Genomic DNA, 12218 nt, shown 5'->3' with positions numbered 1-12218 from the left:
GATTAGTTTTTCATCCCTGAAACGCAACTGAATTTAAATTGATAATTTTCCCAGGAATATTTTGATTTTGATGAATGAGCATCTTCTACTGGAAATATTGACATATTACTCACTGCCAAATGATCCTGGGTAAATCTGGAACAAAGGTCTTGTAATTAAAATGAGCAGACTCCTCCTCACCAAAAAAAGGTTAAAAATATATTGCATATGGAATGCAAAAATGCACTCATGCAGCACCGAAGTTGTAGGCTGCTATAAAATTATTACATATAAACACAACTCATTTAAATATTTCATAAAACAAAAGGCATTTCATATGAGAAACATTCCAGCTTTAACACAAAGAGCTGCCTTAGAATTCTTGTTAAGTTTTTTTCTCTTGAGTCTACACAGATTTTGGTGTTTACTAAAGGCTTTAAAGAAAAAGGTTTGCATTCTTTTTTACAATCTTAAAGGCCACTGGGCAATCAGTAATGTAGGCAGAGCCTAATCCAAGTAATTTACCTGCTGGATTAAACAGAGTTTCCTAGGTACTAGGAATGACAGTTTACCTCCATTTGAATAAAATCTCTTTTCTTTGGCAATATATGGACTGCCCAATAAAAAAATAAAATCAATGTAGAAAGAATAATTGAAATTAGATTAAAATGTCTCTCATAGCCATTACTGACGTTTGATGATTTTACTTTTCACAAGTTAAATTTGCTCCCTTCTGTCACAACCCAAGGGTGTGATTTTGTGTGTGCGCGCTTCGGCACTGCTAAATTATTTCATAGATTCATAGATGTTAGGGTCGGAAGGGACCTCAATAGATCATCAAGTCCGACCCCCTGCATAAGCAGGAAAGAGTGCTGGGTCTAGATGACCCCAGCTAGATGCTCATCTAACCTCCTCTTGAAGACCCCCAGGGTAGGGAAGAGCACCACCTCCCTTGGGAGCCCGTTCCAGACCTTGGCCACTCGAACTGTGAAGACGAGTTCTTCCTAATGTCCAATCTAAATCTGCTCTCTGCTAGCTTGTGGCCATTGTTTCTTGTAATCCCCGGGGGTGCCTTGGTGAATAAATACTCACCAATTCCCTTCTGTGCCCCTGTGATGAACTTAAAGGCAGCCACAAGGTCGCCTCTCAACCTTCTCTTGTGGAGGCTGAAAAGGTCCAGTTTCTCTAGTCTCTCCTCATAGGGCTTGGTCTGCAGGCCCTTGACCATACGAGTTGCCCTTCTCTGGAGCCTCTCCAGGTTATCCGCATCCTTCTTGAAGTGTGGCGCCCAGAATTGCATGCAGTACTCCAACTGCGGTCTGACCAGAGCCCGATAGAGGGGAAGTATCACCTCCCTGGACCTATTCGTCATGCATCCGCTGATGCACGATAAAGTGCCATTGGCTTTTACAAGCCCACCACGAGGAGCTTTCTTTGCAGGGTGCATTTCTCCATTGCAAAGAGAAAACCCCGGTGCAAAGAAGTTCCCGCCACCCGCATGCAAATTTGTGTCCCACTATTGGCCAGTTCTAAATTATTCCCACGTGGCGGCTAGCGATTGGCTTGCTAGCCGTATAAGAGGCTTGAGCGGTTTCCGCCCAAGTTGGAGAACTCCAAGGAGAACCCCGCAAGGGAGGACTCCACAACCATCTGGAGGAGAAGAAGGAGGACTTCACGTCTCGTGAAGAACTCTAAGCGCTGCTGTGCCTAACGGACCCAGCGTGTACCTTAAGAAGGCTATAGGGGTCTGATCAACCTCTGGCCTCTCCCCGTCGCCGAACGATGCCTCGACAAACCCCTTCCCTGCGCGCAAGTTCCACGGAGCCTAGCAAACTTCGTGTGGGTATCCAGAGCTCTGTCCAGGTTCGAGTCCTGCAGGTTTACCTTCCCGTCGCCGAGAGCCCCTTGCAACGTACCCTCATGTCTTGCATCTTCCCGTCACCGAAAACCCCTTGCGACGTACCCTCGTGCCCTGCAGGTTCGAGTTTTGTTTTGTTTTGTAACTGCAACTCAAGCAAGTTTTCCTGCCTGCACCGTGACCATCTACGGTGTAAGTAAAATAATCTTTAATCAACCACTACGCATCCGTGCCTAATTCTAGTCTGCCGGCCTGCATTCCCCGACCCGCGTGCCAGGGCTGCTGGCCACAGCCCGCCGTGCGCCCCCCGAGGGCCTCGAACCGCTCCCGGCCCGCACACCTTCCTTGCCACCTGTAGCTCTGAGCTCAGAAAAAAAAGCTACTTGGAACCAAGGTTTTCCACTACTTCAGGAGGACACAGGAATGTATACTGAAATAATCTGTTCCATTTTCAATATCAGATTGCTTTATAGTAGGGTTAACCATATGTCTGGGTTTTCCTGGACATATTCTCTTTTTGGACCTTCCACTCTCTGTCAAGGCGGGTTTTTTTTTTAAATGAACCAATGTCCAGGATTTTTCTCTGCTCCACTGGTGGGAGCAGGGGCAGGGTGATCGGAGGCAGCGGGTACACATCTCCCCTCAACACCAGCATATTCCAGCTGCTGCCCCTTCGTGCTGCCTACTGCTGGAGCCTCTGAAGTCAAACAGAACAAGGAAATGGTGGGGAGGAGGACTGCCCCAGCAGAGTCCTGGCCAGCTATGCCTCTACTTAGGACAATACTTTGATTAGTATTAAAAATGGATGATTTACAGATAAAAATATTTTACCTTGTAAAATCATGTTATTCTCCCCCTCCCCCCATTTTTTATTTTTTTTTAATAGAATTGCAACTTCAAGCCAAAGGCCCAAAAAAATCTGCCACTTGGGGAAGGTAGGGGCAGGAAATGAGTTAATTAAAAACAGATCTTGCATTGGAGGATCTCGCATTACTTTATAAATGTTAGCTAATTACAGAACTTAACACCTTTGTGAGGTTCTGTAGGTAAAGCATTGTAATTAAGTGGAATTCCAGTGGAAAAAGGGGCCTAAAATGAATGAACCTTTTAAATCTGCATTTATTGGTAGCTTAAAGAACAATAAAAAAAGCTTTTCCTGAGTCTTCTCCAGGGCTAAAAACTTTTCTTTAGAGGGAGACTATTATTGCCTTAGGTCCCTTAGCCTCACTGAAATATTTCAATCTTTCTCCTGTTTTTGGATTTGTGATAATAGGACCTAACCAACATGTTGGCATCAGATTGAGTCAGCAAAAATTGAGCCACAAACACTATACAGTTCCCTAGGACCAACAATCTACTCTCTCTGAACACCAGATTAGAATTTTACTTTCAGTACTAACTCAAAGGCAGAGTGCAACCTACTGAATCAACAATTATTTCCTGCTATAAAAAGGTTTTCCTTGAAATTTATAATTCAAATAGTGGCCTGGTCAGATTCTACCTAACAACTGATGGATCACACAATAAAGAAGAATGCAGGTGCAGATATGTTAAACAGTCTCAGATTTTCTTAATAATATGCTTAATATAAAAGTAATAAGGATTATTTTCATGAACACAAAAATGCTAACTAATGCTTTAAAGAATAGATTTAAGTCTATTTCCTAGAATCATTTTTGTGAATTTGTATGATTCACTTGGATTCATATAGTATCTTCCCAATCCATTTAAGTTGCATTCAGAATTTAACTAAGTCAGCACTTAAAAATGTAATAATTAGAACTCTTATACAATTAAGAATTAAGACACTCTGGGGCAAGGTATTTCTGCAGAAATACTACTCATCTCTGGTACATTAAGGCAAAAGCCAAAGGAAAATTGACTTAACCCCCTGGGAAATATAATCATCCCCAGAAATTCTCTGCTTAAGAGTTAAATCAACTACCATTTATTCATTAATCTCTCATCCCTGGAAACTAGTTTTGGTTTAATTTTACCTGCGTCTATACCACTTTCACCAGCTTCATGTTATGGAAAAGTGACAACTTAATTCTCCATGTCCTTCTTTAAGCTTAGTTTAAATATGAACATGGGTCATGTCCTACAGAAATTATCCCAGAACCTTCCACAAATGCCACTCTACTTTTCCTTTCTATTTCCTGACCTATATGTCACTATGTTGCATGATCCCTTCTCAGTCATCTCTGTGCCACATGCAAAGGCTGCCCATGTCACTTGTGACCTGTATGACAGGTTAACTACCTTTGTTAAAATTTTATATTTAAATGTATTGATAGTATTTGCTGGGGGTGGGGGGTAATGTCACAATCTCAGCTCTTCTAAATAAAAACAAATAAGAAAAGAACACTTAAATCATAAAATTAAGAAAGTTTATAATAAATGTTCAAATGCAGCTTGCACCACCTGAGAAGCTAAAAGTTGACAAATACTCACAAACTAAAGACTTCTTTTCTAATCTGTAACTATTGTCTACAAAAAGGAGTATTTACAGTTCTGCTGGGTGACTATAAACTACTCTAAAATGTTAAAATCTCCAAAATAAACATTTCTGTCAAATGTTTCATGGGAAAATACATTCAATGCATCAAAACCTGTTCAGTTCCAATGAGTTCTATCAGAGCTGTCCTGCTTTCTCCTGCCATTTTGCCTAGCCAGCAGTTCAGTGGGCTTCCAGGCTGTACAACAATGAGACAAGTCTGCCAGATAGACTGGTCTGAGTCAAGGAATCCCAAACTTTCAGATTCAATCTGATTAAATAGGTTAAGATTTGAATGTATGCCATATACCCAAAATTTTGAAAGAGCAAAACACTTTGCAAAATGCACTGCAACGCTGCTTCTTTACTATTCATTCTATCCAGGAAAAATAAGCACCAACTTCAGATGCTTCCTCAGCCTGACCAAAAGTATTTATTACTGAAAGTTTGCAAAGAAGATTTTTTCCAACTATTTGATTCGGTCTAATAAAAGATCTAAGATTTACCCAAAGAACCTTGTCTGCCTATGTCCTTAGACCAACATGGCTACAACCTATGCCCCTGCAACAGTATAAAATATATTTTAACAGATACTATTTCAAAAGGTATCTTCTTTGGTGCCTAAGAATACCTAAAACCCCTTTTATTACAAATACACATTCTTGACAGATCTGTTAAAGCTCACAATACTAAATCAGATACTGAAATAGTTTCAAATTCCATTCAGAAACAAGTTATCCTACTTACTTTCTTTGAGTGCTGTTTGTCAAATTACTTACATTGACACTAGCTTAAATCTATGAGCTTTGACTATATTGGTCTACCACATACAGTTACTGAAGGTATTTTTAGAAAACCAGGCTTTTATAAGATCATACACTGAATTTCAACTGCAAGTTTTGCATTTAGCAAATACACATACTTGCAATTTGAAGTTCTTAGTATGATTCAACACTATGTTCTTATTGCAAAAAAAGCCAACAGCATCCTGGCTTGTATTAATAGGAGTATCATGGGTAAATCAAGGCAAGTGATTCCTCCTCTCTGTTCAGCACTGATGAGGCCTCACATGGAGTACTGTGTCCAATTTTGGACCCCACACTTCCAAAAAGGTGTGGACAGTTTGTAAAGAGTCCAGCACAGGGCAACAAAAATTAGGGTCATGGGGTGCAAGACTTATGAGGAAAAGCTGAAAGAACAAGTGTTATTTAGCCTGGAGAAGTGAAGACTGAGGGGGGATTTAATAACAGTCTTCAAATAACTGGGTGACTACAGAGAGGATGGAGATTGACTTTTCCTGTGGCTGTATGGGACAGGACTAGGAGCAATAGCCTCAAGCTGCAACAGGGGAAGTTTAGGTTGGAGATTAGGAGGAACTTTCTGACCACGAGGTTGGTGAAACAATGGAAAAGATCCTAGATAAAGTTGTGGAATCTCTATGCTTGGGACCTTTCAAAAGCAGGTTGGAAAGACACTTGGCTGGGATGGTTTCATCAGGAATGATCCTGCCTTGAGCCGGGGGCTGGACTAGATGACCTTGGGAGATCCCTTCCAGCTATACTTTCCTATGATCTTATTTATAGGGTGTGTCTACATGTTCATTAATGTGCTGTAGTTACCTTGCATACTTGGATAAGTTTCATACTTAGATAAGCAAGTACTAAATCAATGTGAAGTAATTGGCGCTACTGCACAGTAGCACAGTTTCTCTCAGAATCTAACTGTGCAGTAACCTGATAACTTGTAGTCAAGTATGAGCATAGGTTTTGCCCAGCATGATACTTTGCAGTGTTACTAGGCTACTGCACTGTTAGTGCCTCATGTAGATGCACCCACAATGTCCAAAATTTAAGTGTAAACTAGAAAGGCATCATCACCTAATTCAGTGATTATCAGTGCCTTAAGATGCTTTCAGAAGTGCTTCAGGGTATTACCATGGTTAGGTTTGCAAACAAGATTCACAAGATAAACCTAGAGATTTCAAATAAGAAACCATAGTTTTAAAACCCTTCTGACCTGTAGCAGTCTGAGTTGCTTGCAGCAAAAGAACTGCAGTGAAAACTAAGAGCTGGCATTTTCTGAGGGGTGCCTTGAGTCTAAAAAGATTAGAAATCAGTGCTCTGAACATACCAAGCACTGAAATGAAAGGCAGGTGCCACTGGCCTCTAACTATACAACATCCTCCTTTTTTGATGTTTAACCGTAGGCACACTGTTGCATTTATGTTTAATGTTCCCTATATTTAAAATTAGAGGAAGAATATCCACTATTAAAGTGTTTTGTGACAAAAGTGTTTTGTGTGGCATCAGACAAAAGGAGCTCTTGGTATCATATTATTTTAACATTAATATGTTGTGTGCTCCTTTGTCAGGCCCCACACTCAGTGTGTGTTTTTATTTAGAACTACTTAGACTATTTTAGCACCTTATTTTTTTACCCTATTTTCTTTTTTACAATTCTAGAACAAGCCATATCAACTAAACCCAGGATTAAACCCAGAGTGATTTATTTACAAAACTCCTAAGCAACACCTGTGAAAAGCCCAACACTATATGGTCACACCACCTTCCTTACACAATTGTTAAAAATGTCAGATTAAAGAAAATAGTGGTTTAGAAGTTTAGTGAAAGAGAAGGCAATTCAAAATACTCCACTCCATAACTCAACGTCAAGGTTTTCCTAAACTTCTTGGGATTGCATGTGGGTAGAAGTATATTTTTATATTATATATTTAAATTGTTATAAGTAATAATGGTTATACGACACAAAATATTATATATAACAAATAAAATATCAAATGTAAAATGTCAAACTATTCTCTTTTAACCATCTTATTTAATTCTGTAAGTTTGAGAGAATATTTGTATTTATATAGGAAAAGCAAAGCAAGCAAGTCTCCTTTTAACTCAGAGGTGGGCAATTATTTCAGCCGGAGGGCGGCTTAATGAGTTTGGTTGAGCTGTTGAGGGCAGCAAGGATAGTCCTGCCCCTTGACAGGTGTCCTGTGCTGCCAGTTGCCACCTTGGGCCTGGAAGTCCTGCCTCTAGCCCCTGACCATTGCCACTGGAAAACCCTCCCCTTACCCCTGGAGGTACTTCTTTTGGGAGGTGGTGGGGGAGGCTTGCCATCTTGGAACCACAAAAAACCCTAAATCATACACTAAAAATCAAACATATACTATATTTTAATTTTATTTTTAAAATATTTTGTTCAGTTCCAGGAGCTGCACGTGGTGGCAAGGAGCTGAGCCAGGCTGGCCCACCTCTATCATACGGGGCTCCCTGCAGCTCATGTTCAGCTCCTGGCACTTGTGCACCACTGGGGGGAGGGGAAGTCCTACATAATGGAGCCAATGGCATGGCTTCACTCCCTGCCACCATGTATGTGGCTGCAGGGAGCAGGGAAGGCAGCTAGCTCCTTCATGCAGGGGTTCCCCCACATGGAATGCAAGTGCTGGGAGCTGCATGTGATAGAGGTGAGCCAGCTTGCCTCTGCTCCTTACTACCACCTGCAGCTCCTGGAACTAGCTGGAACCGCATGCTCCTGGGTGGCTGTGGTTGCACAGACCATGAGCACCCTGAGGGCCTGCTGTTCCTGCCACCAACAGCAGGAGCTGCACGCCATCGGGGGGGAGGGCAGAACCCCCCCACCTTCCCTCACACCCACACTGCGCACCTGGGTTCCATGATCCTGCCACTCTGCTGGGTGTGGGGCACAGGCCCCAGGCTCCATGCTTCCACTAGCCCCAGACCCACCCTGTGCACCCGCCCAGCTGCAGCTTCCCTACCTGCTGCTGAGAGCAAGTGCTGCAGCAGGGACACAAGGAGGAGCTCTTGGAGGCCAGGGAAGCCAAGCAGGTCTTCTGGCGGCTGCAGCAGTGGCAGCAGCAGCCCTGCCTGGAAATTGTGTGCGCTGGCCAGTGTAAAGGCCAGGGCCTTGGGCTTAGCCAGGTACAATTGGTGGGCTCCTGTGGGCCAAATGAAAAATTGCCAGATTCAGCCTGTGGGCTATATTTTGCCCACCCCATTTTAACTCCACATCACATAAATCCAATATGATCCTTTACTCTTCTTCTCTCTCTACTGACATTATTAACAGATTTAAAAAAATTTGCAGCTGCCGGGGTGGGGGGTGGGGTTCTATACCTTCTTATTTTATGACCCCAGAGACTAGCTTAATGTAAAAGGCCGTGAGAAAAATAAATGCAGTATTATTTACTGTTCTGAACTATTTTGATCACACCAAGGAATCCCTTAGAAACCAAGACAAAGTACTAATAAAACTTTTTAAAGAATAATTTCCAGTTATTTTCAGTCTTCACAATAAATTATTCAGATATTAAATTTTCTATGAAATTAACATATCCTCTGGAAAAAGTACCAACTTAAATTTTATCATCTCACTTATTTAAATTCCATATACACCACTATGCTTTATGCATTATTGCTAAAACTTTTTTTTACCAAATATAAGGAAGTTAATTTCTAAAATTACTCTATTTTATTATTAATGGTGCTCCACTAAAGCAGAAGATGACATTTAAGTGAAAAAAAGTTTCATTCTGAAACACTGCAACTCAATGAGAGTATCACAACTGATGGATAACTAAGTTGGGTTCTTTCAATATACAGAACATAGCAACTATTCAAAAGGAAGAGTGCTATGGGGATTGAGCCTGAGAAGCAAGTGCAGATAACACTGGAGTGTTTGCCATACAGTAGTCAGGAACCATGACATGACATGTATGCTCATACCATACACAGCAGCAGTAGTGCCAACAAATATACTCTCTCTCAACTACATTAATAACTTTAATTCTCCATTTTAGCCAAGTAGATACAAATGCTCCTTATGTTAAATTATATTACACAAAATATGTTTTGTGTGTGTGTGTATGAAACATTATCTGAATGAAACATTATTATCTGAAACAAAGTACATATGTAACATTACTAGAGTTCATACTTGCCTCCCACAATTAGAGAGGACTGGGAGGAAGACGAGAAAAATCACTTTTTTCTCCCTATATATTAAATCAGTTGGAGATAAGCAATGCCTCTGGCATGATTTGAGATGTAAACCAGGTATCTCTAGCAATTTGTATCCAGCTATCAAACTCCAGTGTGATATTTTGGTAGGGTGTTTTGGGACAATTGTATAACTATGTTGCTAAATGGCAGTAATGAAAGTATTATACTAAACTATAAAATCTACTACTAGTTTCCAGAATATTAAATAATATTGCATTCAGAATCTTCAATACTAAAAATACTTGCTTGCTACTCTTGACTAATTATTACAACTCATAAAAGGGAAGCCTGGTTAGATTCTGCCAAAAACAGAAATGCTAGAACAAACATATACATTAAAGGGCAAGAAGGAGCTTTGGCTCCAAATCTGATTGGTGCCATTCAAATCAGCATAGCTACTCACATGCTTAACATTATGCAAGTGCTTGGCTGGATCAAGGCTTGTGGTTCAGTTGTAGAAGGAACTGTCTGGGGTTGCTAACAAATATTTGTCATTTATGATATTCAAGCTTCCTTGCCTTTAATTTTAAAGGCTTTTGCAGCTTATGTTTAGCTTATTTATCCTCTAACAACTACATGAGATCTAGCACCAGCATTCTTTATTAACTGAAAAAGTACACTGTTGCTTCAGACAAGACTAAAGGAAAAAAGGTGCAGTAGTCAGGGTAACTCACTGGATTGTTAGAAAAGTTTGTCCTTTAATTTGTGGTAAAAAATGAGAAAAAACACTACATTTTCAAAACAGTTCTCCACCCCCCCTTCAAACTTCACAGATGTTAAACAAGTTCTAACCAATTAATACCAAATACATGGATTAACCCTATAAAAATAATTCAGTTCAACTGGAGGTTAGATTGGGTTAAAAATGGCAGCCTGATCTAGCTCAGTAATTAGATAGGTGATGGGAGCCCAATCCAAGGTAAATCAGGGTAGAGTGAGGGACAGGTGGGATTGAGGGAGCTAGGAGGACATGAGGGGAAGGTTTAAGGAAGGCTGCAGGGCTAGCAGGGTTTGGTGGGATCAGGGGGGCTACCAGGGCCCACAAGGGGTCTTGCAGAGCTTCTCCAATCCCGTAAAAAACTCTCCCGAGACTCCCCCTGGTCTGGTGCTGGGAGCCTGATTGACCTAACTAGGGATCTAAGTGTAAGGTCCACACGTGGGCAAACTTATTAAAAAGAGGCCATCCTTAATGGACCGGCTGACGCCAATATCTTAAGGGATAGCCAGCACGGGTTTGTTGCGGGTAGGTCTTGCTTGACCAATCTCATTTCCGTGACCTATCACCTGGACAAGGGAGAAGAGATTGATGTCATATCTTGACTTCAAAAAAGCCTTTGATCTGGTATCCCATGATCGCCTCTTGGTGAAACTGGCCAATTGTCGCCTTGGGCCCACCACGATCCACTGCCTGGAAAATTGGCTCCGTGGTCGGACCCAGAGGGTAGTAATTGATGGAAGTCACTCATCATGGTGTCCTGTGACCAGTGGGGTCCCCCAAGGCTCTGTCCTTGGACCCATATTGTTCAACATCTTCATTAATGATGTGGACACTGGAGTCAGAAGCGGACTGGCCAAGTTTGCTGATGACACCAAACTTTGGGGCAAAGCATCCACACCAGAAGACAGGCGGGTGATCCAGGCTGACCTGGACAGGCTCAGCAAGTGGGCGGACGAGAATCTGATGGTGTTCAACGCCGATAAATGCAAGGTTCTCCACCTTGGGAAAAAAAACCCGCAGCATCCTTATAGGCTCGGCAGTGCTATGTTGGCTAGCGCTATGGAAGAAAGAGACTTGGAGGTCATCATTGACCACAAGAAGAACATGAGCCTGCAGTGCGATGCTGCGGCTAGTAAAGAGACCAAAATGCTGGCTTGCATCCATAGATGCTTCTCAAGCAAATCCCGGGACGTCATTCTCCCCTTGTACTCGGCCTTGGTGAGGCCGCAGATGGAGTACTGCGTCCAGTTTTGGGCTCCACAATTCAAAAAGGATGTGGAGAAGCTTGAGAGAGTCCAGAGAAGAGCCACGCGCATGATCAGAGGTCAGGGAAGCAGACCCTACGATGACAGGCTGAGAGCCCTGGGGCTCTTTAGCTTGGAAAAGCGCAGGCTCAGGGGTGATCTGATGGCCACCTACAAGTTTATCAGGGGTGTGGTACAAATACGATTAGAGGTTAGACATAATGATTGAATTTAGACATAATGCCTTTTTGCAAAATGCTTCTGTATTCGACATGGCTTGCAAATGGCTTCCGCATTAGCTTCTGCACATAGATTGAAAACATAAGATAAGGGGTTGCTAGAGGATATTAAGTTTACCGCAGACCCCCCTGTTAAAAACACACAGGTGCTATAACATAACCCATAATAAGTTAAGCATAGCATGAAAACCCAAACTTCCCGTGGAAACTTAGATGTAACCATGGAAACTTTGACATCTTGAGGAAACTTAGACAAAACAGTAGAAGCTGTAAGACAGCCAATAACTACATAACACGCTACGGTTCTTTGTTTAGGTAAGCTATAAAAAGACCCTCGGACAAAGACCGGGGGTCGACTCTGCTTTGGGCTACTAGCCCCCTAGTCGATCTTGTTTGTGCAAACAATAAATTTGAAACGGACCCAGCCTGAGTGTGTGACTCTCTCCTTGAGGTCAATCGGAAAAGCCTCCGGGGGCACGAAACTAGCCGTTTGGGCAACAATTTGGCGAGCCAGCCAGGAGATGCTCTTGGACCACTCCAGGGTCGGACGACGAGATCAGTGAAGGGGTCCGTGAAGTGCACACCAGACCATTCTTGGAGTCTGTCACGGTCCCTGGGTACGTGAGTCAGGACACCCGGAAGGTTAAAGGCTC

General features: G+C 42.1%; 1 protein-coding gene across 8 annotated transcripts in view; it reads right to left on the bottom strand.

The window, feature by feature from the left end:
• PARD3B (par-3 family cell polarity regulator beta) overlaps positions 1-12218 on the bottom strand; it is a 792385-nt gene that overhangs the window by 600706 nt on the left and 179461 nt on the right. For 6 of the 8 annotated variants that reach the window (XM_059727094.1, XM_059727096.1, XM_059727095.1 and 3 more), the window contains exon 4: positions 8122-8301. The exons of the other annotated variants lie outside the window; for them this stretch is intronic. In XM_059727094.1, the coding sequence (XP_059583077.1) occupies positions 8122-8301 (180 nt within the window). The remainder of the gene's footprint in view (positions 1-8121; positions 8302-12218) is intronic. 8 annotated transcript variants of the gene reach the window in all.

This window comes from Alligator mississippiensis, chromosome 4 (assembly GCF_030867095.1).
Source record: "Alligator mississippiensis isolate rAllMis1 chromosome 4, rAllMis1, whole genome shotgun sequence".
Classification (NCBI taxonomy): domain Eukaryota; kingdom Metazoa; phylum Chordata; order Crocodylia; family Alligatoridae; genus Alligator; species Alligator mississippiensis.
The sequence above is the reverse complement of the archived record's forward strand: the minus strand, read 5'-3'. Positions and strand labels throughout refer to the sequence as shown.